This window comes from Calypte anna, chromosome 2, assembly GCF_003957555.1.
Source record: "Calypte anna isolate BGI_N300 chromosome 2, bCalAnn1_v1.p, whole genome shotgun sequence".
Lineage (NCBI taxonomy): Eukaryota > Metazoa > Chordata > Aves > Apodiformes > Trochilidae > Calypte > Calypte anna.
Window position 1 is genome coordinate 124,208,577 of NC_044245.1, and position 25,767 is coordinate 124,234,343.

General features: G+C 37.2%; 1 protein-coding gene across 3 annotated transcripts in view; it reads left to right on the forward strand.

Annotated features, from left to right (window-relative positions):
* The window catches only part of RALYL (RALY RNA binding protein like), a 193,460-nt gene that overhangs the window by 150,186 nt on the left and 17,507 nt on the right, over positions 1-25,767 (forward strand). For 2 of the 3 annotated variants that reach the window (XM_030446212.1, XM_008493528.2), the window contains exons 4-8: positions 7,049-7,096; positions 10,764-10,927; positions 11,569-11,649; positions 20,573-20,686; positions 25,139-25,317. In XM_030446212.1, the coding sequence (XP_030302072.1) occupies positions 7,049-7,096; positions 10,764-10,927; positions 11,569-11,649; positions 20,573-20,686; positions 25,139-25,317 (586 nt within the window). The remainder of the gene's footprint in view (positions 1-7,048; positions 7,097-10,763; positions 10,928-11,568; positions 11,650-20,572; positions 20,687-25,138; positions 25,318-25,767) is intronic. The other variant, XM_030446213.1, reaches the window with a different exon arrangement.

The following is a 25,767-nucleotide window of genomic DNA, read 5'->3' on the forward strand; positions in this document are numbered from 1 at the left end:
AAATTATTATACCCCTTGCAAGGTGGCTGAAGAAACCCATATGAGAGTTCTCCAAAGGGAAAGAAGGTCCGTACTATCAGGCAAAGTTAAACAACACTCATGCAATGTATCCAATATTACCAGTAAATTAGATTAGTTAATTAATCATGTGCGCTTTTTGGCAGTAGTACCATGAATACTGAATTTAAAACACATTTATAAGAGGCAGGACTTGTTTACAAATTAAAAACCCCAAAATCAGCACAGACATGAAGAATTTTCCAATCACGTTATACGATTAAAGGACACCTTGGGAAGGGGCTAGGCCACTGGTTGGTACACTGGGAAACATGAGTAATAGGAGATTACTTTAGATTACAGAAAAATATTTTAATGGCAGGAGCAGAAGGGTCAGGGAGACATTAGGCATATTTACTCAGATTTCTCTACATTCAAAACCTATTTTGTTTCTAAAAACCATCAGGCTAATAGTGTTAAGAATAGACTGTCCCTTGAAAGCCCTGCATTATTTGTGCCCACCTTGTTGCCATAAACAACTCCCAGACCAGCTGATCCCCAGATTTTCAATACAAATTATGATGTCTTTGCTAGTCTGTGCTTCACTTTGACTAATGCTCTACAGGAAAATGTCTAAGTAACTTAATTAACTGATTGAACAAATCCAACCTTGAATATTTGCCAAAGTTTTGTCTAAAATTCGGGTTGAAGAATAAGTTCAACAATTTACAAAAAATACATTTCATTGGCAAAATAGTTTTCAGGAGAGACGATAAGGGTAAAGAAAGGATGCATCTGAAGAAAACAAAAAAAATAGCCTAGTCATACTGCAAATAAATTCTGCCTAGTGCCTCAGGAAAATACTTTAGTGGAAAATGGAGTGCTATGTCAGTTATTTTATGTATACATGTCTTCCTTGGACAAAATGTACCTCTTCAGATTAGGTTTGCCAAAACTTTTTCAGTTTTGCAGAAAATTGTTTCCACGTACAGTACCACATTTTTTGCTGTACTTTTAAAAATTTTACTCCTTACTTCTCCCTTATCTCAGGATAAAAACAATCTGTCTTGCACTTATTAATTAAATTAACACAGAGAAATAGAACTCTTATTAACTTATATTAAAAAACTACTATGAAAATTCATCAGTAATTGAAATATACGTATAATAGGTTATGCTCAATCATTTGTGATTTTGGGAAAAATAGTTTGGGATATAGTGGCTATAATTTTCTTTTATTTAAACCTATTTGCCCTCATAATTCTATCATGGAAATAAGTGTAAAATACTGTTCCCCAATTACTTTTCGTCTTCCAGCTCCCTCTTTGTTGCTGTCAACTTTCAAGTTGATTGTCTTTTGAAAGTAAGTATGTCAGCAAAAAGCAGGCTCTGGAAAATATTTACTTTTTGTGCAGAGCATACAGCCTGATCTGAGAAAGAAAAGTGTCCCACTTCTATCGGCACCCTCAGACTTAACTAAAATCAAATAATTTCTGAAGTAAAGGTGGGATTCAGCCCACCAATTTGATTCATCTCTTTGGGGAATATAGGTAACATCCACTGAAAAGTGGCTTGAAATCTATACCCTTTTTTTTTTTTTTTAATAGCTAATGAAAGTCATTGCCATCAGACTGATTTTTTAACAGTTAAAGTTTCCATCTCCCACTGTTTATTCTCTAAATCATCTAGTTACCCTCACCCACTCTCTTTTTTTATTAACATCCCTTCAGCTTAGACTGAGTCCCTTTTTCACTCAAGAGGAACAATTTCTAGCACTCTTTTTACATGACAAGAGAGATGATTTTACAAGTGACTGGAATACTAATATCAACCATTAGGTTGATATGTGTCTTCTAAGAAGAGTTTGATTGAGGGAATATTGCTTTTGCATTTAATATTTTTAGTCAACCCTGACAACAGAGAAGCAGCTGAAAGCAGAAATGGTGATAGCACTGTCAATTGAATTAAGATGAATTATGTCTGGTTTGTCAACTTCTATGATTTACAAGCACATCTTTTTACCTGAGGAAAGAAAAAAGATATATCAGCTACGAGTGACTTACATGCAAGACAAAAATTCTTGTTGCCATGAAAATAGCAAAACCCCTTTCTGCTCTGTTCTGCATTAAATATTCTAAAGTCAGAATAAGTCCCCTGAACTCGGTTATGCTCACTAGTGTTTGGAGCTAACTAAATTCAAACACTGTGTGATTGTAAAAATCTTCTGTGGGCTTAGAACACAAAACACAAGAAATTATGTAATATGTACACAGTAATAATATATTTTCACCATACCAAGTCAGCAGATAAATAAAGTCGTAAAAACATCCATAAGTTTATTTTAAAGACACAGACAGAAACAAAATTTTGGTTTTGCCTAATTGGCTACATGGAACTGTTGAGGGGCACATGAAACCTGAAAATACAGCCTTTTGGGTACTCTTTTATTCTTCATGCATACACAACTTAAAGCAATGTTAAAGTGGAGGGAAGCTAAAAGAGGCAGCTCATACAAGATTGTCTTGGTGATAATAGATCAGAAAAGGAACCGTGACTTTTGCTTAGCAGAAGCACATTTTATTGGTGGGTTTTCTCTGCTTCAATGTGAGAATTACAGTGTCTGTTCCTGTCTTCCATTTTAATAGCATCATGCACACAGTTCTGTTGGTAAAATTGCAGAGATGGCATCTGTTTGTGGCCAAGAAATCTGCCTGTTTACAGTGCCATTAGGAAACAGCTGACTCCACCAGTTCCCAGGCTCACTGAAGCTGCTTGCTCTGCTTCTGACTTGCTGAGTGTTTGTTATTCAACTCTGTGTGAGTGATTTCCTTCAGCCTCCATAACACAGGCTGCTGGGTTGCTAAGGAGAAACTCTCCAGAGGTTAAGAGTCTTGCAGTAACATTGATCTTAGTGCCAGTGGTTATCTGTGCTAGTTTTCTGCTTCATGTTTTATACTGCAGCATTGACCAAAGCTTCTGTCTGCCCTTTGTCACAAAAAATTATGTTCACATGCAGTGAAAATTATGGCAGTAGATGGAGAAATGTACTTGTCACTTTCACAATATAATCTCTCTAACGTACTATTATAAATAAAATATCATTCACCTTAAAAACAAACAAACAATCAAACAAACATAACATGAATTAAAAAGAAAAAAGCCAAGTGAGATGTCTTGGAGAAAAAGAGAAAATTTTTTTCCCTATGTCATCCATTTTGGGTTCTTTTTATTGTTCTAAGAGTTTCACATGATGCCTTGTGTCCGTGGATTGTAACTCAGCAGCCAAAGTGAAGCACACTTAACCCCAAGAGCTACAGCATATTGCTTCTCTGTTGCTCCTGCTCCCATAGGTACAAGTAGAATTTCACAGAGATAAAAAAGAGACCTAGATCATGGATACACATCAACATGGCCCAAATCTTTAAACCCACCGTCCTTTACCTGTCCTATTCTATGTGGTTCAACACTTACAAATAAGGTATTACAGTGTTATTGCCAATTGTTATTTTAATATATATCATGGAAGGATAAATATCTTTCCTCCATGATCTGAATTCAGTCAGTTTTCTTCAAAGAAACTAAGGAATGGGAAAGGGGAAAAGGCTTCAGCCCCTTTGTCTCTAGGAGCTTATCATAGCTAGAACCTCTAGATTCTAGATTCTAGATTCTAGAACCTCTGGATGCTATTCCTACTTTGAGAGGGGTGCATGGGACTTACTTTGTAGCACTGTCCTTGAACTGTTAAAAAGATTTCACATACAAAAATAAAATCAGACTAGAAATTAAAGCAAATCAGCTCCTGTTAGCATTTGTCAATTGTAGCAGCAGGTTGCAGGGTTAGAAGACACAGTATGTTTGAACATCGTATCTCAGACATGGTCAGTAACCTTTTGACAGAGAGAGGGGTAAGAAGGACAAATTGGGTAATCCTGTGTTTTTTTCAGAGACTGAATGTCATGAAACGTACAGAATACCTGCAATTACCTCTTAACTCAGTAGCAATGGATGCTAGTGAACTAAAAATGCAAAAAAATGCATTACGTCTAAGGTTAGAGACAACATCTGCAGAAGAGATGTTTAGATAGCTTCAGCTGTAAAACATGATATGGAAACTTCTGGAGTTTCTCCAAGTGAAAATTAATGATCTGATAACAGTAACAGATGTTTCTGTAGCAACAAAATATTTTTAAAATTAATGTAAACAACTAATAAGACTTTACAAGAATTCATAGATTACACTGCCATGTGATAACTAGAATCCAAAATCTACTTTTTCCTGCTCTAGTCCTACAGATAAGTGTTAGACTGTATGGGTTGAAACTGTCATTTGCAAAGCTGAAGGAATGTAAACAACTGGGTTTAGCTTCAAGAGAAATCGTATGAATGGAATGGAATCAGAGTAAATGAATGAAATTCTTAGGGGCTGACATGTTCAGAACTGCTCCCTTCAAAAGAGAAGCATTGTCCCAGATGTTACACTAAATTTAAAAAAAAAAAAAATTGTAAATCACATTTTTCAACAGTATAAAAACATTCTGCATGAAGAATGCTTTGTGACAGGATCTGAGACAGAGTAAGAGCAGAAAGAAAAGAAAAAAATCAGTTGTCACACCAGAATCCCTTCTTTGTGTTTTTCCTACCCAAGATCTCCGCTGTCTGTGACTACCCTCTTCTGAGAAACCTGTGAGCCTTTCCAACCACTCAACCCTCTCTCAAGCCTATTGCTATTTTTCCTTAGCTCACTCAGATATCTGCCTGAGATCTCACACCTTCCTATGTCCCACTAGTGCCACCATTCTCAGGGATGGATTTGAGCCACCTGTGTCATGGCATTTCCAAATGAAAAGCAAGGTTCACATTCTGAAAGCCCAGTGAAGGTCCAGCAGTCTTTATTGCATCCTATGGGTTAGAGCTGAGTTGCCACAGAAAGATAGAGATGTCCTTCAGCTTTGCTCTAGCTAGTGCAGAGTGAATCATTCTTCATCAGCTTTATGGGCTTCAACCTTGAAAAACTGAATTTATCTGGTCTTTATGCAAATTAAATTAATGTCACTCCAAGTGAAAGGTTTCATGTGACAAGCCTTTTAAATTTGATCTATTTTCTTTAAATTGTCTGTTATCCTCTATGTAAAACACAAACCGAATATTAAGTGTGGGCCTACCATAGCTATTAATAATGCAGCTAAATAAAACCACTGGCAAACTGTGAGTAGCTGTAAATAAAATACTGCTGCCACTTCGACTGTCTATAGAGTGAAAGACAAAATAAGAGTTGTCACCTAGTTTAAGGAAAATTCTGCTATGTTGGTGTTAAGATAAGATACAGAAAAATGATTGCTATCCAAGTCCTAGCAGTTATTCCTTAATGGGATTTTGGTTCCTCTGCCACACAGCTTACCTGCTGTTGGGGTCTATCTCTCAGGGTTGTTTTATTTAATAAGTGTTTCACATAAAATCCATATAGGGCTTTCTTTTCTCAAATTACCAACAAGAATATGTTATCCTTTCTCACCTCATGATCTTCACTGCGGGTCCAGCATTTTGTGGGCAGACAGTGCAACTTCTCCAATAAGCTGTTCTTAGACACATGTATCAAGGCAGATGTGGTGGATGTGGCTAATGCCCCCTTACATCCTGCTCCCTTAGTGGGTTTTTTTGCCAGTTGCAGACAAGAAAAATTACAAGCCTTCAAAATCAAAATACTGGGATCAAATTATTATTGAGGTAATTTAAGCCTGCCAATTGTAATTTTTCTCCCACTCAAGTGATCAACTTTTGCAACATAACACAAGGAAGAAAAGGGGAAAGAGGCACTATGTGATGAGGAAAAAACAAACCCAAAGAACTCCAGAATTCTTGACCCATTCTTCAAATTATACCCTCAAAAGTACTGAAGACATTTTGCTCAATGTTAAAGAGCAGAAATTATTCGTAAGTCCACCCCCTCTGAAGACAAACTTGATTAGTATATAGCTACCATTATTCATCTGCCTTTATTTTCTGTGAATGTTTTCTTCCATGTTTTGTCCTTTTTAAGTCTCCCTTTTCTACCGTCCTGCTTTCTTACATAAAGCTTCTGGGTTTTGTGATTTTTTTTGTTTCCATGCCTTTCATTCTTTACTATTCATAATTGTCCTTCTCACACAAGTGAAAAACTTAGGTTTTGTTTTCCTACCCTTTCATAAGGCAGAACACAACCCCTTCTGACTTTTTCATGCAGGCCGTTTATTAGCTGCTTGTTTCTGTTTTTTCTGTTGTCTAAGATAGATGGACTTCATTGCTATTTCTTCACCATGAAGGTAGAAAGTCGTTAATGGAATGCAAAAATAGGAAGTTCAATCTAGGATTGACTTTGCAATTGACCGCTCAAAAGTAGATTTCCCTTGGACTTTGGCAATTTCCTACCTATATTTGTTTCTCTTGATAGTGCCTGTCTTTTCCCATAGAGACTGGTGTTGCAATTACTTCTAAACATGAGAGAAAAGACTTCTCTGCAACACTATTTCTTGCATCATTCATTTTTCTAACCTTTTGCCTTCACTCTGTATGATGAACCCAAGGAGGAGCAGTCCAACCCTTTTCATGAATCTCATAGACCAAATTAATTTTATCTCTGCTCACCTACTCATTCATTTACCAGCCTTTCATGTTTTTAAGTCTTCCTAGTGAACTGATTATGTTATGTTACCTCTGCAAAGAAGAGGGCTTCAGTATTAGAGTGCTCACTTCATTTGATCACTCAGAGAATTACACTTTAATGATGCTCTAATTACAGAGTTGTCATGCTGTGTTAAATCCTTTCTGTATGTGCTGTCAACTGTTTACAATGTTCTGCATGCCCCAGACTTCACATTTTCAAATAAATTACAGTGATAGCTGACAATAGCATTGAACAACACAATGTGCAGTGTATGGTTGTGGAAAAGAAGTGAAAGGATTTTGAAGAAGGGCTTGGACTATGAGAATAAGCCACTATTACCACAAAAGTTTTAGTCAATGTGTATTTTTTTAATAAACTAGTTCATTCTTGTCTTTCTATGTTTTTCCACAGTGGTTATGTCTTTGATTATGATTACTACAGGGATGATTTCTACAATCGGTATGTGTGGTTATAAATTCAGTACCTCCTACACCATTTCTACTGTTTGTTTATAATGAAATCGCATCATCTGGTTAGATAGATCTGTTGTGATTTTACATATTATTCATTTCATTAATCCTTTTGTGTATCAGAAGAAAACTATTTTACTGTGTCACAAATAGAGAAAATTGCCACCGCCAAATCGATACTCATTAAACAGCTCTTTTGGTCTTAGCCTTCTCTAAGAGTTTTCTGGTGCATTTTCTGTGCTGAACAGTTTAATGGTAGTTTAATTGCTTGGAGTTTCTTCCTACAGAGTTCTTGCAGACTTACTTTTGCTGGAACATACAACAGCTGTAAAATTTTTCAGTAGGACAATCATGTCTTTGTTGTTTCATCTCTGTGTATGAGAATATATAGAAAGGCTCCTAAAAAATGTCTTTCAAGACTACTTAGAAGTCTAGAAAGACCTTGAGGGAAGCAAAACCACAAGGTGAACATCATGTGTGTTTCTATAGGAGGAAAAGAAGTGGGGCTACCTGAGTAATTTGAGGCTTCTGCCTTAAGAATATACATAGAGCCCAGATCAGTACTATAGGAGTTTATTTATTCAGATGTAGCAGAATCACCACAACAGGGGTTAACATGAAAGACCACAGATAATCAACTCATGATCCAGAAGTGTTGTGTCTTTGCATTACAGCAGCTCATTTAACATGGGTCAAGTCAGTGAGAGTGGAACAAAACTTTCTAATCTGAGATTTCTTTTATGAAAAGCAATGGAAAATAGCAGGGGAGCAGTTTATACCCTGAATTTATCAAGTGCTATATACGTTTCTGCTTAGGAACACTGCAGGAAAAATGCAGAAACAATGATTTTTGTTTTGTTCCTGGTGTTGATTCCATTTGAGCCACTAATTTTGGTTTTGCATGTAAATGATCCTACTCTCTTCCAATAGAGATAAAACTAGTGGCTATCAATTTATGGAGTGAAAATCATCAATCCAGTTTAATTCAACCTATTCCAGCCCTGAGAGTAGCAGAAATTCATGGCCTGTAAAAAGTTAACTTTCACAGGCTTGTGTTGACTTTTCCCAAGCTTACTGCTCTAAATTTGATTGGTGGATCTGTACATTTTTAAACGGAGTCCTGCTTCTGATTTATGCCACCTGAATATTGCAGTTATGTGTTTTCAATTTTTCCCCTACTTCTGTATATTATGGGTAGCACAAATGAGCAGCTATTATGGTTGCATTTCCACAACAAGAAAAACACTAATGGGACACTACAGTTTTTATCTGTGGAAGCTGGTGTTTATCTTCCTGGCTGTGTTATTATGGAAAACCACAGACAGTGAAATGTTTCCCTAAATTTATTCAATAGTATAATTTTCTGATTTTGGAACCTTCAGGATTAAGGCAGCAGTATTGTTTACCTTTGAGGAAGAAAACCCAAATATGAGGTTGATCTCACAAGGCTGGATATGCTGATCTGTTGAGTGTTGACAATAAAGACTTTAGGAAGTTAAGTCTACCTGTTAGATCCAATTTAATTGAAATAGAAAAATCTCTGTATGATTGGCATGGAAAAGAAAACTCCATGGAGAGTTCAGTGTACCGTCAACATGCTGATAGGAAATAGATATGAATGAAATTTATTATGATTCTTTGAATTTCTGAACTTCTGAAGTTTCTGAATTTCTGTGTTTTATTCAAAACCATAGGTTATTTTTTCTTCTTACCTTGAAGAAAGCAGTGGTAGTGTCAGAAAAGAGTGGCAAGAATGGTTAGTGTTGAAAAATAAAATCTTATCACAGTGCTATTATGAACATGATTAGTGATTATTGGGACAAGGAATTACTTCAGAATTAAACAATTCTCTTTATCATTTCTCGTATTAGAAGCAGAAGGAAAACATTCAGGGTGCTTCAAAACTGGCAAGAGAAAGTTGTGGTTTTTTTCATTCAATCATAATACTGAAATATATAGAATTTGGTGCAGCAAAATATGAAGCCCAAAAGCTTTGCATAATTTCAAAAATAAAAATAAGAAAAGCAATATTAAATAATAGTCTTTTTATATCTTTCAAAAAAGGAAGAATAATTATGCCTCTTATTACATTTTTGAAATTACTGCATAACAAGTTTTTCCATGATAGCTTAGAGCTCTCCTGAAGCATTTTTTTCAGTAGCATCAAATGAAAGGCTGACAAAAATATAGATCATCCAATGGGACAAATAATGAGTGACAATAGAAAGTAATATTTTTGTTTAAGTCCCAGAAAGTTATCAGTGTTTATCTTCATACAAAATTGTATAGTAATTCTCACAATATCTCAAAACTCTTTATTTGGAAAGAATATTCAAGGCCAAGGAGTTCAAGTTTAGCAGGGGCAACAGGAGCAGTGTGACACATTTTGTAGGCAGCTATGGAAAAAGAGCGAGGTGGTTATATTGTCTGTAGGATTACAGTACAGATGGTACTAAGGATCCTGGAATCTAAGCATTGGGTTTTTACTTGCTAAAAAACAGGTTAGAAGACTGAAGTTTGATTCTACTTCCCTTTCAGTATGCTGTTTAGACACTGTGGTGAGGGAAATACTGTTTCTCATCTGACTGTTTTGAAATGTGTAATTATCTGTCCAAATGTGTGACAGAATTTGAAAGTTAAACAAGAAGTTCTACATTTCTGTAATTATTAGCTGCAAGTATCAATTGAAAGAAACTCAAGAAAATTTCCAGTGTTTCTTGTCCCTCTGTTTCAGTCTCTGAACAGGAAATAATTTTCTGAACTTTTTTCTCCTGACCTATAGTATTGAGAGCCCATAGCTTTTATACAAAAGCCCATAGCTTACGCATATCTGTAGCTTTGATTGCCTTTTCTACTGCCTTTATTTTCTTTTGGATAGGTTAGTTAACTGTGTTTTTAGGATTAGGGTATTCTGTTTCAGAAAACTAGTTCATTGTGGTTGTAGAGTATCCTATACTGACTGTACAGATAATTATCTGAATATCTACTTGCTCCAGTGGTCTTTCAATAGATTTTTTATTATTATTAAACATGCTTTATGTGTTTTTATTAAACATCCTTTATTTTAGGGTATTGTAGTGATTCTACATCAATTCATTTTTCAAAGAAGAGAATATATGCTGGAATATATTTTCTATTCATTCAGAAGGGTGTACAGGTCCCTCACTATAAAGACTTGCCATTTTAAAAACTTCAGGATGTTTCTTTATAGTGATGGTAGGCATTGGGAAAGTTAATTTCTTTTCCTGTCTTTAAGAATAAAGGATAGAAAACTAGAATGTAATCCATGCATGGAATAAAGGAGCTGAAATGTCATCACAACAAAATGTACTGCTGTTACGTGTGTGCAATGAAATAATTCAAACCTGTGGAAAACAAGATATGAATTTTCTATATTGTAAATAGCAGAGTCCCATAATGCATCCTTCATTTAAATTAAATGAAAAATCTGAGCTGCACACTGGTCTGTGACTGAAATCTGAATGTGGCACTTAATGTGCATAGGTCCTTGAAATCTAATTTGACTCTGATATAAAGTGATTACGTTTTCAAAGGGTAATTTTCTCTAAGACAACATGAAAATGTAGTTGACAGGGCCTCCACGACTTCAAATCACAGAAGGTTTTATGGAGTCCAGCTGACTTAATCTTTCCTAGGTTGTTTGATTACCACGGCCGTGTCCCCCCACCACCCCGTGCAGTGATTCCTCTGAAGCGTCCTCGTGTGGCTGTGACAACAACTCGCAGAGGCAAAGGGGTTTTCTCCGTGAAAGGAGCATCACGATCCACTTCAAGTGGGGCTTCTTCTTCAGGATCCAAATGTGAGTTGCTCACATCAGCTGGATATTATTGAAATAAGCATCCTAGTAATTTCTACAAGCAGACAACTTCCACCACCCAGCTCTATTGTAGTCACTTCCTAACTTCAACCTTTAGCCTGAAAACCTAGTTTCATTAGGAAAGCTACCTTGCTTTTCCTGCAGGCCAAAGAGCAGAGAGATGTAACTATTGAAGGAAACCCCTTCAATAGCGTTTGACCTACTCCTCAGAAAAAGTATGTTTAAAATTTCCTATCATCCTGACTTTTTATGTACCATGAGGTGTTGTGAACAGACAATAAAAATGCAATTCCAAAAACTTTTTATAGAGGCATACCAATTTCTGCTGAGACTTAAGGGCTGTGTATGAGCTGCACGGGAGCAGTCTGGGAGGAAGGGAGGGTGGCAGGGGAGGTTGGTTTGTGTGTGGGTTTTTTTGCCAGATCCCTTACAGGTTACAAAGAGGCAAAATATCTTTGCCTGTTCTAAAGGGATTTCAAAACAGGATTGGCAACTTCTGGTTATTCAACCTGTCTTTAGTAAGCTGTCCTTAAAATAGTAGGCATTCCCCCTTCATGTTCACCAAGCTCCCCACCTCTAAGTAGGTCCTGGGAACTTCATTTTCCTCTTCGTGCATCTTTCAGCACCTACCTGTCTTCCCCTGCCACTTATGTGGAGTGATACTGTCCTTGGAAGCGTCACTGGAAGAGGAAGAGAAAGATCAGGTAGGGAACAGATATTAGAAAGAATGAAGGGACTTCAATAAGACATTTGCAGTACCAGACTGTCCAGCAAAGGATCATGCTGTCTTACACACAACCATGAACTATCAATAGATTGTCTTATTGAAAGAGGGGTTAATTATGGCATCAACATGAGCCAGTTACATACTCTGCTTGAATAGGATATTCATATCTCACACACTAGCATCTAGCAGTGATGAAGCTCTTGCGGTCCTGTTCTTGATCCTATTTTAATCATTGATGGTATCTGAGACCTTGAAAAAAAATCATGTTATAAATATGCAGAAGGCTGAAAGAATTGGAAGAGCTAAAAATGATGTTGTACATCAAAAAGCAAGAAGATCAGGCCATTTCTTAGCAAGGATGAGGAAGAGAGGCTCTGTCGGTTGGGCAGTTGAATCACACACAAATCTCCAGTGAATGAATGGGCTAGATATCCATCACCAATAATGGGAGATTTGGTACTTAGCACACAGGAAGACATATGGGGTTTCATACTATGGAGCTCACTCACACTTTAAGAGGTCCTCTGGGAGTAACAACACTTCCTTTGTTCTCTGGAGGGTGAACATGAGGCTAGACATTTTCATACACATCTTGAACTAATCCTCTTGTCAAGAGCTACTTTTTATCTTTCCTCAATACTTTAGTAATTTAAAGTAATGAATTAATATTCCTTATATTAAATTAAAAGAAAACATAAAGCTCAAGATCATAATCACTTACTGATTAATTCACTAAATCTCTTGTCTCATCCATATGAGAGGCCGTAGTATTGGTGAATTCAATTCACTAATTGTCCTAAACTGTAGTGTAACAATAATGGGCTTTTTGGACTCACTGTGCCTTGAGAAAAATTATTTTCAGATGAGTTTATATATTTATGTATAGAGAGACATATATAGACATATATAGACACATGTAGATATTTGTCATTGTCTAGAAGAATTACTTTAAAATTCTTATAGAGAGCTAAGGACCTTACTATTTCTCAATAGGTGTCAAATAAATCTCACAGCCATAAATCTGGACTTCCATTATGGTGAATGAGACAGAGCAAATAACATTAAAATATGGCTGCATTTCAGGAAATGTTTTGTAGTACCATGTCAAGACTTGAACTATGTACAGTATAGATCAGTAATGTATAACACAAATCATAGAAGTCCTGAGGAGAAGGACTTTGGGGTGCTGGTTGATGAGAAGCTCAGCATGAGCTGGCAATGTGAGCTTGCAGCCCAGAAAGCTTGCATCCTTCTTTTAAAAGAAGGGCTGCATTAAAAGCAGCATGGCCAGCAGGTTGAGGGTTGTGATTCTCCCCCTCCTAACTCTTGAGAGACCCACCAGGAGTACTGTGTCTGGATCTGGAGACCCCCACACAAGAAGGACATGGACCTGTTGGAGTAAATCCAGAGGAGGACTATGAGAATGATCAGCACCTATCCTGCAAAGATGGGATGAGAAAGTTGAGGGGTGTTTAGCCTGGAAAAACAAAGATTCCCAAGGAGACCTTATATCAGCTTTCGAGTACCTGAAAGAGGCCTACAGGAAATCTGGGGATGGACTTCTTACAGGGGAATGTAGCAATAGGATGAGGGGTAATGGCCTTAAAATGAAAGGGGGTAGATTTAGGTGAGATGTTAGGAAGAAATTCTTTTCTGTAAGTGTGGTCACACACTGGTACAGGCTGCCCAGGGTAGTTGTGAATATATCCTCCCTGGCAGCATTCAAGGTAGCAGGTGTCCCTGCCCATGAAGGGGAGTTGGAACTAGATGGGTTTTGTGGTCTCTTCCAAGTCAAACCTTTTTATGATATGACTCTTTGATCATAGAATTTAATCCTAATCTAATACCCGTAGCCACTAGCCACTGTCTGCACGTGGCAAATGCTGCAGAATCTTTAAATTATTTAATGAAAATGCTGTCAGGAGTGAAGAGATCCTAGCAGACAGTGCTATGCCCCAGAGAAAGTATCCTTCAAAGTATTCAGGTGTAATGTGAGCTCTAAAACTGTTAGTCTTAAAGCTTCTGGTGACAAGATCATCTTTGGATACAGTTCTGTTAACACTGAAGGGAAAGCTGCAAGATACATTACTAAAAACTCAGGCTGTTGTTTTGACCCTTGTTTAGTTTCCACCCTCAGTTCCTAACAATGGCAATTGGAAAACAGCTGCAGAGACTATAATGTTGGAGTAAATTGCAGTAAATATTCTTTCTGCACGCAGGACACCTTTAAAAGGAGATAGGCACACAGTATACAGACTTTCATGCTTGATTTCCCAGTGGAATTACTTCCCTTTTTATCAAGTCCAACCAACCCATCATAAAGGTAGAAACATGATTTTGTTGACTTGGACAGGAATGTAATCAGCTTACTGTAAGACGTTTATCAGAAAAATAACCAAGCCATTCCCTTAGGGGTTTCAAGTTGGAAAATAGAGAATGTGTGTTTTGCAGTTTCTTGTGCAATTTTCTTGAGAAAGTTGGTTATATTGAATTGTGGGATGAAGAAATTTAATATTTTGTTGCACCTTATTCTACTCTGCTAATGTGAACCTCTTGAACTATTGCACTGTTGGTTCTAATTGTAATTTAGTGCTAGTTAAACAAGGGTTCTCTTCAAACATAATTTATAGGAAGGAAGCTATTTTGAGTTTCAACAAAATTCAGGACCATAAACCAGCTTAATCACAGGTTCAGAATTAACTATCTCAAAATAGTATTGCCTGTGGTTGAAAGATTTCACCCCTTTCTAGGAAAACTCTCATGAGGTCACATCCCCAAATAGACTTTTCAGATTTAAGTAGAAATCTCATAGGCATAATTGTTTTCATAGCTGTTCTCCACACAGACTGGATCCAGAAAATCAACTCATGTATGTAGTATTAAAGGTCAGAACAGACAGGGCCCTCTGTGAAATTACTAGGATTTGAGGGACCTACTTCTGAAAAGCAGCAATCCAAGAAAAGTCTCATAGAAACATTAAGAACCTCTGAGATCACCAGGTCCACCTGCAAACCCAGCACTAGTGTGCCAACTAAAACACATCATGAAGTGCCACATCCATATGTTTTTTGAACTCTCCAGGGATGGTGACTCCACCACCTCCCTTGGCAGCCTGTTCCAATGTTTGGCCACTCAGTAAAGAAGTTTTTCCTAATATGCATCTAGACCTGCCCTGACATAATTTGAAGCCATTTCCTCTCATCTTGTCACTGGTTATTTGGGAGAAGGAATCAACCCCCACCTCACTACAAGTTCCTTTCAGGTGGTTGTAAAGGGTGATAAGGTCTCCCCTCAGCCTTCTCCAAACTAAACAATCCCAATTCCCTCAGCTACTCCTCATAGCATTTGTTATCTTGACCATTCAGCAGCTTCATTGTCCTTCTCTGAACAAACTCCAGAAACTCAATGTCCTTTTTGTAAGAGGCCCAGAACTGAACACAGTGCTCAAGGTGGAGCCTCACCAGCATCGAGTACTATGACACAATCACATCCCTAATCCTTCTGGTCACACTATTTCTGATACAAGCCAGGATGCTCTAGGCCTTCTTGGCCATCTGGGCACACCACTGGATCATGCTTGGATGGCTGTCAAGCAGTACCCTCAGGTCTTTTTTCCACTGGGCAGCTTTCCAGCCACACTTCCCCAAGCCTGTACCACTGCTGGGGGTTGCTGTGACCCAAGTGCCTTGTTCAGCTTCATACAACTGACCTTGGCCCATCCACTCAGTCTATCCAAGTCCCTCCATAAAGCTTTGCTTCCTCTAAGGCAGATCAACACTCCCACACAACTTAGTATCATCTGTAACTTTACTGACAGTGCACACAACTCACTTGTCCAGATCACTGATAAGAGAACTGGACCCAAAACTGAGACCCGGGGAACATGACTGGTGACCAGTTGCCTACTGGATTCTACTCTATTCATCACAGCTCTCTGGGCTTGACCATCCATCCAGTTTTTTTGCCACCCAGCAATTGTTGTGGCACATATTAATGATGTTATAAAAACATAATACCAAAAATGTCTTGCTTATTGATGAATATATCTGCAAAAATAATGTCTTCCAGTGCAGTAGATTCTTATTCTACTAAAAAGTGGAAATTTGTGTATTAAGTTTGCTTCCAAAACAAAAAAAAATTAGGATTATTTTACTTCTTACCTCAATATATAATTTTAAAAGAATCAGTTGGCAATATTTTGTTTTGTTTTTAACTCCAAAGACTAGAAAAAAATCAACCTTTCTAAGTTATCAGAAGTAACTGACAAAATGGAGCATGTTATGGCATGGAAACTACACATAGTAGTTTTTCATATTAATGGTATGAAGCATCAGATGCAGATTGCTATTTTGAACTGAGAAAACCTCACTTTTTCTGACAGTATAGAAATTTAAGCTCTTGGAGTATGCACTTCCATTTCACATATCTGAAAACAGTAGGAAAACACTAATGAAATTTTTAATACCCTGTGTGCTTGAGATTAAGGAGTAGACACTTAAAATATTATAATAGGTACTGAACCGTGCCTTTAAATTAATTCATTTTGACTTGTATAGTTTATATTTAGCTTCATCAGCTAACCCATTTTTCAGAGAAATCTAAAGTAATACAATATGATGAAATATTTCATATTAAACCTGAAAGGTTTAAATAAAAATACATGACATTTCTTTCCAATCATGCTTTGTGGATGAATCAATTTGTAGTTATGACAAAAAATATTTCACAAATATAGCTGTAAATCAAGAGTAACACTTTCATTTCTAAAAATGTGATTGACCTCAATTTTAAATCTCTTACTTTGATCTGGATGTAGTTTGCCTCCTTTGGTGCCATATGCTTCAATGAAAGATGCATTCTGGCAGAAGGCTGGAAAGGGTCACAGAATCTAATTCTTTACTGTTGCAAGTAGCCACATCATCTGATCCTTTAAGCTCCATGTTAAAGCTAGTCAGGGTTTGGCTTTTGTCTGCCTCTGTTTCTTCTAATTTCCAGCTTGAATTTGTTTTGCATCTGTTCATTTATTGTACCAACATTGTCTTAGCTTAAAAGTTTTATTTCTTTTACCTTCTTTTACCTCAGGCGAACCAGGAAAGCTCTGCTGTCACAGCACAGGCTTTCCATTCCATCTTCCTGGCCCTTCTCCCCACATCCCTGCTAGAACTCAGTGGTTCAACCTGGGCACATTTGTGCAGATGAGCTCTCACCAGGTCTTTGTATGACATTGTACTTGCCCAGCTTTAACAAATACACCATTTGACACAGCCTAGCACTGCGTTTTCCTTCTCATGGCTGTACTATAGTGATAACCTATTGTCAATCTGAGATTACAACTACACCCCAGGATATTTCTGTACCTTCCTTTTTCTGCTGATTAGTTTCAACTTTAAGAATAGGAGTTCTGATGCTGGTTAATTAGGTAGGACTTTCTCTCATTACAATTACGTTTCGTCTTTTTCTAATGTAGGATTCCTCAAGAATCATGTGACTCCTCCCTCCATCCCAGTTCACTCTGAATAGATGATACCTTCCAATTTCATGTCATCAGAAAATATCACCTGCTTGTGCACTATTTTGTATCAGAATTGCTGGAGATAGGCTTTTTAGGTACCAGTGATATCATTACTAAGTTCTTCCCCTTTCTGTACATGCCTTTCTGTCACCTGCTCTCCTTTGCTTATCTGCTAATAGGGAAAAAAGACACAAACAAACAAAAAAACCCCAAACCAACCAAACAAAAAAAAGCAAACAAAAAAACTCAGCAGTAAGTTACTTTATTTTCCTGTTCTATCACTCAAAAGCAGATGAACGAGTATTTTGAGCACATATAGCTCTGGTTTCATGCTTATCAACAGAACCATTTCTTGCCTGAGATCAGTTTGAAAAAAAAAGATCCAAGTTTTAAAGGAGACTATATTTACTCAAATCAGGAATCTTAACAAACAGCATTTAAAGTCATTACATTTTGTCTTTGTCATAACACTGTGATTAAAAAGCCTGAAGCTCTTCCAAATCTCTATATCACAGAATTAAAGAAAGGTTAAGGTTGGAAGGGACCTCTAGAGCTCATCTAGTCCAACTCTTCTTCTCAAGCAGGCCCACCTACATCAGGTTTCACAGGGCTGCGTCCAGATAGCTTTTAAATATCTCCAAGGATGGAGATTGCGTGTCTTCCATGGGCCACCTGTGCAAGTGTTTGACTACTCTTACAGTACAAATAAAATGAAAAGAAAGAAAAGAAAAAAATAATTTCTTGGTTTAGATGGAATTTCATGTGTTAAAATCTGTGCCAATAGCTTTTGACATGGTAGTCGTCACTACTGAGAAGAGTCTGGCTTTGTCTTCCTTATTCCCTCTTGTATTGGAGAGCTCAGAACTGGATATAGTACTCCAGATGTGGCCTCACAAGTGCTGACCAGAGGGGAGAGATCCCCCTACACCGTGCTGGCAACACTCCTAATAATGCAGCCCAGGATGCTGATGGCCTTCTTTGCATGTATTGCTGGCTCATTCATATTCAGCTTGTTGTCCCTCAGAACACTTCATAATTCTTCTTCAGTAATTGCTGCTTACTGCAGAAATGTGCAGTACAATGTAACTGAGAGTGGAATTTCTCTAGGAGAATTAATTCTGCATATTAATACAATTGAAAACTTCACCACAATGTGGGAACCAGGGTGGGAATTTTGAATTTGTACAGATTTTTAGTGTTAACTTTAAATGATTGACCGTATGATAGAATCACCCTACTAATGATGAATGACCAAAGGTTGAAGAAACAGTTTTGGCATAGGAGAATTTTGCAATGCATTAATAAAACTCCTTAGTTGTTTATACCATCTTTGTTACTGAAACCTCACTGTTGTGTCAGTGTTCCCTCTGGTGCAGTCTTCTGAAACTATTTTTTCACTGGGAACAAATACCATTAGGTCCTTGCAGTGTCACCTTTTAGCCTTGGCAAGCCTGCTGTTTGCCAGTTCACGGAGCACCTATAGCTCAACAGCTTGGCTGCACAGGATATGTTGCCAGCTGGCTTCACAGCAGGTTGCTATAAACACTTACTGGACAGATTCACACCATTTCAGCCTGGAATCTGTGCTGCCTTGCACCTCCAGAATGGACCTGCCAGTGCCCTTGGGGAAGCATTAACCTTCTAAATATATGGTTGTCAGAATCTGAATGTTTTGGTACAGAGCTGGGGGACTGGACAGTAACCTGTTATTTTTCTAACATTTTAAAACCTTGCTCTATAAATATTCAGAATAATTTTGTCAAATACTATATAGCATATAATGGTCTAGCACAAAGGTTACTTTTAAGCTTTGCTCTCTAATATGAGATCATTCATTCAATATGAGATCAAAGGTTTCAGCCTATGATAGTGAGAGATATCCAATTTCTCAATATGAACACATGACTAAACAATTTCATTACAGCATGTAGCAACCTGCTGCCTTTAGCAGTCTGGTTGTAACTATCATGCACATGACCCAGACTCTAAATGTTGGTTTCAACCTCAGTAAATGTGCTCCAAGTTTACAATAAGGCTGATTTTGAACAAAACACATGCTCATTTACTACCATTGAAGCAGACAGTAGCTTCACAGACCTGCACATTTCATCAGATTTTGACTGTTCAGTTAAAAATATCTATGAGACTCCATGTTGAAAAGTCAATGAACAAGCCTGATATGGCAAGAAGCAACCAGAAGACCATCTGGACAAAAAGAGTACATGTCCTTCTCCATGACAGAACACCCCTTTTCCCAGGCTTACCCAGGGTCCTCCCATCACTTTGGATACACACACCAAAGTCATTGCATATATTCCTTCAGCGCTGGTAAGAATGGAGGAGTAATGCTATACAGTGCTCTTCCATTGCCAGACCCTCACAGTTTAAGTTCATTTCTTCCTACAAGAGTTGTAAGAGTGACAGCTGTGTTATCTACTCTTGACCTTTATATATTATTTTATTCTCCCATGCTAAGGACAGGATTGCCATTTTCTCCTCTCATCAGCATGATATCCTTGTACAGACAGGGTGCAAGTGGATTGGTTTGGACTGTTTTCTGAGTATAAAAACATATCCTGATAATGACATAATAGTGAGTTCATTCATGAGGGCTGCAGTTTTGTTTCTTCTGAAGCCAAAGCACCTCTAAAGCAGTTACTTTACACAATGGGAGTGCAGTAGTGAGCATAAATTAAGAGTAATTCGATGCAGCAAAGGGGGAATTTTTGGCTATTAATTCATAGGCATTGTCTCCATGTCCCTGGATGTGATCATAAAAATAAATACTTCCTTATGCCATCCTATACTGAGAAAAGAAAAAGAAATTATCAGAACTGAAAGCTTTTGAAGCAGTAACACTTAACTCTTACTGCAATGAAGTTGTTGACCAGAACACAGCATTGCACTCCTGGCTGCCCTATGCTACCATTCACTCTTGTTGAAAAATACCTGCTGCTACTAAGAGGTATCTTTTTTTATTGTCACTGCTATTACAAAATAGTCCAGCTAAATAGCATTGCAAGACCATGAACTGTCTGTCTGATCTGAGTCATTCTTTCAAGTATAGGCTGTTTTTCAGTCAATGTTAGTTGGGTTTCCTAAGAATGCCCTTGAGATATTTTGCCTGAAATGCTTATTACAGAGCAGTGCACCACCTAACCCCTTTCCATTAGGGCTTAGAATCCTGTTATTCAGAATCATGAATAGAATCAGCTACTTTAACTAAAAATGTTCATTTTGGAAGTTATATCTATAAAAATACTGACAGAAATGAGAGAGTAGATTTTATACAAAACGGGAAGGAAAAAAAAATAAAGTGTTTTGTTCATGGGGGGTGGCTGAAAGTATAGTTCATTTCATGTTTTGCATCTTTGCTCTCTTTTCACAGTGAAATCAGATGAGTTGCAAACAATCAAGAAGGAACTAACCCAAATCAAAACAAAAATTGACTCCTTGCTAGGGAGACTGGAAAAGATCGAAAAGCAGCAAAAAGCTGAAGCAGGTGGGTGAAAGCAATTTGTAATGAAATGAATTAAATTAGAACCTAGTTATCAGTCAAACAGACAGACCATAGAAAACAGAAGCCTTCCAGAAATTTTGCTACATAATGGAAGCCTGAAGAAAGGTAAATTAACTCTCAGACAGAACTATTGGGAGGATAAATTAGCTCACATGTGCTTCACAGCTCATGCAGCATCATTTCAAGTATTGTTTTTTATGGTGTACTAGAGAAAAAAAAATTCTTCCCTGATGTTCTGGAAAGAAAATATCAGCAAAAAAATTGACCAAACAAAACTAAATTAGAGGTTGTTGAGTTTGGAGATACCTCTTCTATCCACATTAAGAACTGCTATATGGTCTGTTAGATGGTTAGATGGAACTATTGCCTGTGTAACAGGCAGTAGTCAAAAGTTTCAGAGAGGGAAACATCTGTTTGATATAAGGAAAAGAGATATAACCAACCAGTATAGCAGGTAGCCTCAAAAGACTGCAGTATCTCCAACCTTGGAGACACCCAAACTCACTGGGTCAAAGCCCCATGGACCTGGACCAAACTTTGCATTTGGTTCTGCTTTGAAGCAGGTTTGGACTTGGAGATTTCAGAAATCCCTACCAACCTAAGCTACTGTGTGAAGCTGTAGCACCTCTGTAAAAGTGGCCCCACCTCTAGTTAAGCTTTTCTCTGGCTTAAAATATTTTATTTTGAGGCAAACCTTGGGAATGATGAAATCCAACAGTACTTTTTAAGTTAATCAAGATTTTATTTCTGTCACTGAAGTCATAATTTAGTTAGCTGAACAATCTCACCTGGCAGCACTTTAAAGTCCTGCTGAGCAGTTATAAGATATTTATAAGGGTTTACTTTCACCACAGTGCATATAGAAAACAATCTCAACTCTTACCACTGTCTCTGGTATTTCTTTGATGATTTTCTTATAAATGAATGGCACATCTCTGTACAGGAGTTGAGTGCTAGTGAGCTGATTTTGATCAGAGCCGGGAGGGAAACAGAAGCTTTATCTCATGGAAAATCTCAATGTTCCTTTTTTTTATTTTTTCCCTTCATACTCTGGTGAAAACTTTTTATGTATTATATGTGAAAGAAATCCTGCCTGAGAATCTGCAGCTGCCTGGGCGTCTGCGGACTCAGATTTGTTGTCCTTGCCTAAGTCAAATCAGTCACCTGAAACCAAAAAGAAGCAACAGGACACCAAAGACAGCTTCATTAAAACTGTCTAAAACATTGGTGGAAGTTAAAGTTCGTGAACCTGACACAGGAAAGACAGATATTTAGATCCAGATCCCTCCTGTTCACAAATGCCTGCTCTGTTTCCTTATCTACTGTGGAGGTATCTCTCTGACCTCAGAAGTTTGATCTTGGCATTCAGAAACAACTTTAACAAATGTCTTCCTTGGGATGAATATTACAAGAAAATATTTTATGGTTAGCAATTTAGAAGGGAAAAAAAATACAAGAACAAAAAACAGCTCTTTAAAAAAAAATTTATTTACAATCATTTTCAAAGTTGACCACCAACAGCAAACACCTCAGCTCTTATAGTTTGCCTCACAAAATAAGTTGAGTGTGCTTTTTTCCAAGTCTAAGGTAGGCCATTAGAACCTACACAATATGCATTGATTATATTCTATTTTGTTCTTTATGCAAGCTAGAAAAAAGTCGGTATAATCAGTGAAGATGTAATTCAAGGCACTCCATTAAATCACTTGTGTACTGTAATGATCTGAAAAGGCACATCCCTACTTCTGGGAGCTTTTACATAAAATCTATTACTATGCAAAACAACCTGCTTGTCATTGTACTTTGATATCAAATTTTTAGTTTTGCTAAAGGACTGTAGTAAACTCATTTAAATAGAAATCAACTCAAAGAGGAAAACTTCGATTTGTATTAAATCATACTCATGCCTTTTGAAGACAAGCAATGAATAATCTCTTCTGAGATTAAAAACTGGTTTCAAATTGTTGATGTTTTAAAATATCAGGTGCAAAACATTCCTTGCCTCTCATCAGAGAAGAGATGTGATGAGTAAAACACCTTGGAGATAACAGTAAACCTGGCTCAGCATTTAAATCTCCTGAGCTGATAAAGCCTGGGTGATTAGTCTGCAGCTGATTGCTTCATCATCTAAAAGATTAGTATAAGATAAAGCTACATCAGTAGCTGTACTATTTTGTTTATTGTATTGGATGTGAGATTATTCTTTTCCTTCTCTATGGTTTGGCAATATTATTTCTTACTTCCCTCTGCCAGGTGATATGGCTTCACTAAGACTGGGATAAGAGAGAGGATCTATGTCTCATTTACAGAAAACAAAGATCAAGCCATCATCTTGTCCTTTTGGATTTTTTAAAGTTTGCATTTCTTTCATGACTAGTTTTAATTATTAATCTTAAAATTTACACATCTAGACAAATGTGACTGATTAAACAGACAAATTGAACAAACTCAGTACACACAGTGGTTACTGCTCTACAGCTGCATGACAATTCTCACAACAACCTGTGACCATGCCAATAGGGAGAATACAGATAAGAGGACGCCCTGTACATAGGTACACTGCAGGAATACCTCTTACTTTTTTAAAAATCTGAATCAGGAAGCCAGGAACAGGAAGCTTTTGGATGTGAAAAAAATGGTTACGCAAGAATATTCTCTATGTAATATTAGAGGTAGGTGCTGAAAGCAGGGTCTTAATTCTAGCTTCTCAGAGGGGCCAAAAGAGTTAAATGCTGAGCTGGTGCTTTAGACTCCTCTGAAAAACTCAACCAACATTCTCATTCAGACAATTAAACTGCACGTTAAAAGTTTTCCCTTTTAAATGTAGTAAATCTATAATTTCAGGAATATATTTTGAAAGCAATGACTGAAGTTTATTCAGTTGTTTATTCAGTTAAACTCAGAAGCAGCTTAAGGCAGAAGGTAGTGGAGCAGGACACAGTAGACATAACTGATTCAGTTCACATTTCATTGCACAACAAGGCAAGTAACACAATGACTTATAACTAGCATGGGTATAGAGCTTTGTATACAGCACCTTAGCAAGACATTATGAGGCTCTGTGGCCTGAATGTACTGCTAATATGCATGACTAAAGTACTGTCAAAGCAGTTATATAAGATGGCTTTTTATTCTTTGAATCCAAGGATCTTTCTCAAGAAATTATGTGGCTAAGGAAGAAAAGCTTACTTGTTGCATGTTTTCAGTAAATAGCTCACTTGTTCCATGTTTTCAGTAAATGAACTTGAAAATGAGGGATGAGAGACTAACAAAGACAGAAGAGATGAAAGTGAGTTGCAAAATAAACGTGCAGAGGTAGAAGGATAAAGAAAAGTCTTGGTTTAAGACTACGGTACAGAAAAATATGAGTAGATTTAAGTATTATATGCAGGTAGTAGTAACATACAGTGAAATAATCATACAGTCATAGAGATGAAAAATAAAGAGCTTTACAGACAATCTACAAATCCATTTTTCTCTTCAAGAGAAGTGTTCAATCTAAAAAAGAAAGAAATTATTTTGGTCTAGAAATTTGATCCTTGATGGGTATTGTCACCCTCAGACTGAAAAGACATTGGTATTCTAGCTACAGGCAACCAATTCTCTGGCCCGTATTCACCTTGAATTCCTAAAACTTTTCATCCAGACTCCTGATGTGCATAGGAATAAGACTAATTCCTCCAAGCAGTCCTCTGGACAGTCTGTCTCTGTCATTCTTCTTTCAATCCTCATTTGGATTACTGGATGAAATTCCTCAGCATATCCATGAGTCTTGCAATCCCTAATCACAACAATGCAGCTATCTGCACAAGGCTAAACAGAACAGATCTTCTGGGACTCTATGCAAATGGTCTTTCTTTTCATTGCTTCTCAGAAATTATAGGAACCCTCCAGTTACCTTGCTACATAATGCCAGTGGTGAGCAACAGTTACTTTACTCTGTAAAACAAATATGTTCAGTTGTCTAGAAGGATTTGTTGATGATCTGTATGGGTTTTGAGATAAATGCACAGCCAACTTATGCAAATCCTTGTTGAGTTATTGGCATTTAACAGCTTCCCACTTCTCAGAGCATACACATTTATGTACTTATCATTGGCTGCAGATAAATTAGTATATAATAACTATGCCAATTGAATCCCAAGGCAATGCAAAATCCATAAAATAAATTTTAAAAAAAAAAAAAAGATGGATCCTCTGGTAAACCAAGTCTTCATCCATTGTATGGGATAGATGTGCATTTTGGCACTATGGTTGATGCATTAAAGTTTGGAAGCAGGGGGTTTGATCATATTTGCATGGTAGATATTAAAGCTGATTTTTAAAAGCTAGGACATCTGGAGATGGGAAGCTCAGGTTTCTTCCTCAGAGAATTTTTCTTTGCCACCAATAAGGAAGGTTACTGAATCTCTATAGAGTATGTTTTCCTTACAGAAGCTCAAAAGAAACAAATGGAAGATAATGCTGATTTGATTCAAGAGGAATGCATATCAGAGAATGCAGATAACTCTACAGAAGAGCCAATTGAAGGAGGGCCAGATGCAGATGGGGATGGAGAAGAGATGACTGATGGGATAGAGGAGGATTTTGATGAGGATGGCAGCAATGAGCTGGTAAGGAATAACCATGCCATGTCTGTCTACACAGTTGCTACAAGTAACCACAGAGAAACAACAATATGGGTTAACAGAACAAGCTCCCAGCAGCACTGTGATGTTTTGTAACTAGTACCTGGTCCCATGTTCTTCATACTCTGTAGCATCAGTTGAGCATAGGATCCACCAAGGAGAAACAAGTTAAATGTATTTCACTACACTTGGTGATTTTTTAGAAAGGAAATTAAATTTACTTTAAAATTTGTTGTCATTTATTATTTCACATTTACTGAAATGTAGACAGGAGAGGAAAATATAGTATGGTTTTGTTTGGTTGAGTTTTTTAACTGGAACATTTCAAAATTAAATAAGAATCTAGAATAGAGAACTTTCTTATTAGTTAACACATGCTCCTCCATAATCCCCAGTCCTTGTCTTCCGTGTGTATCTTCTATAGGCTGATTCAGG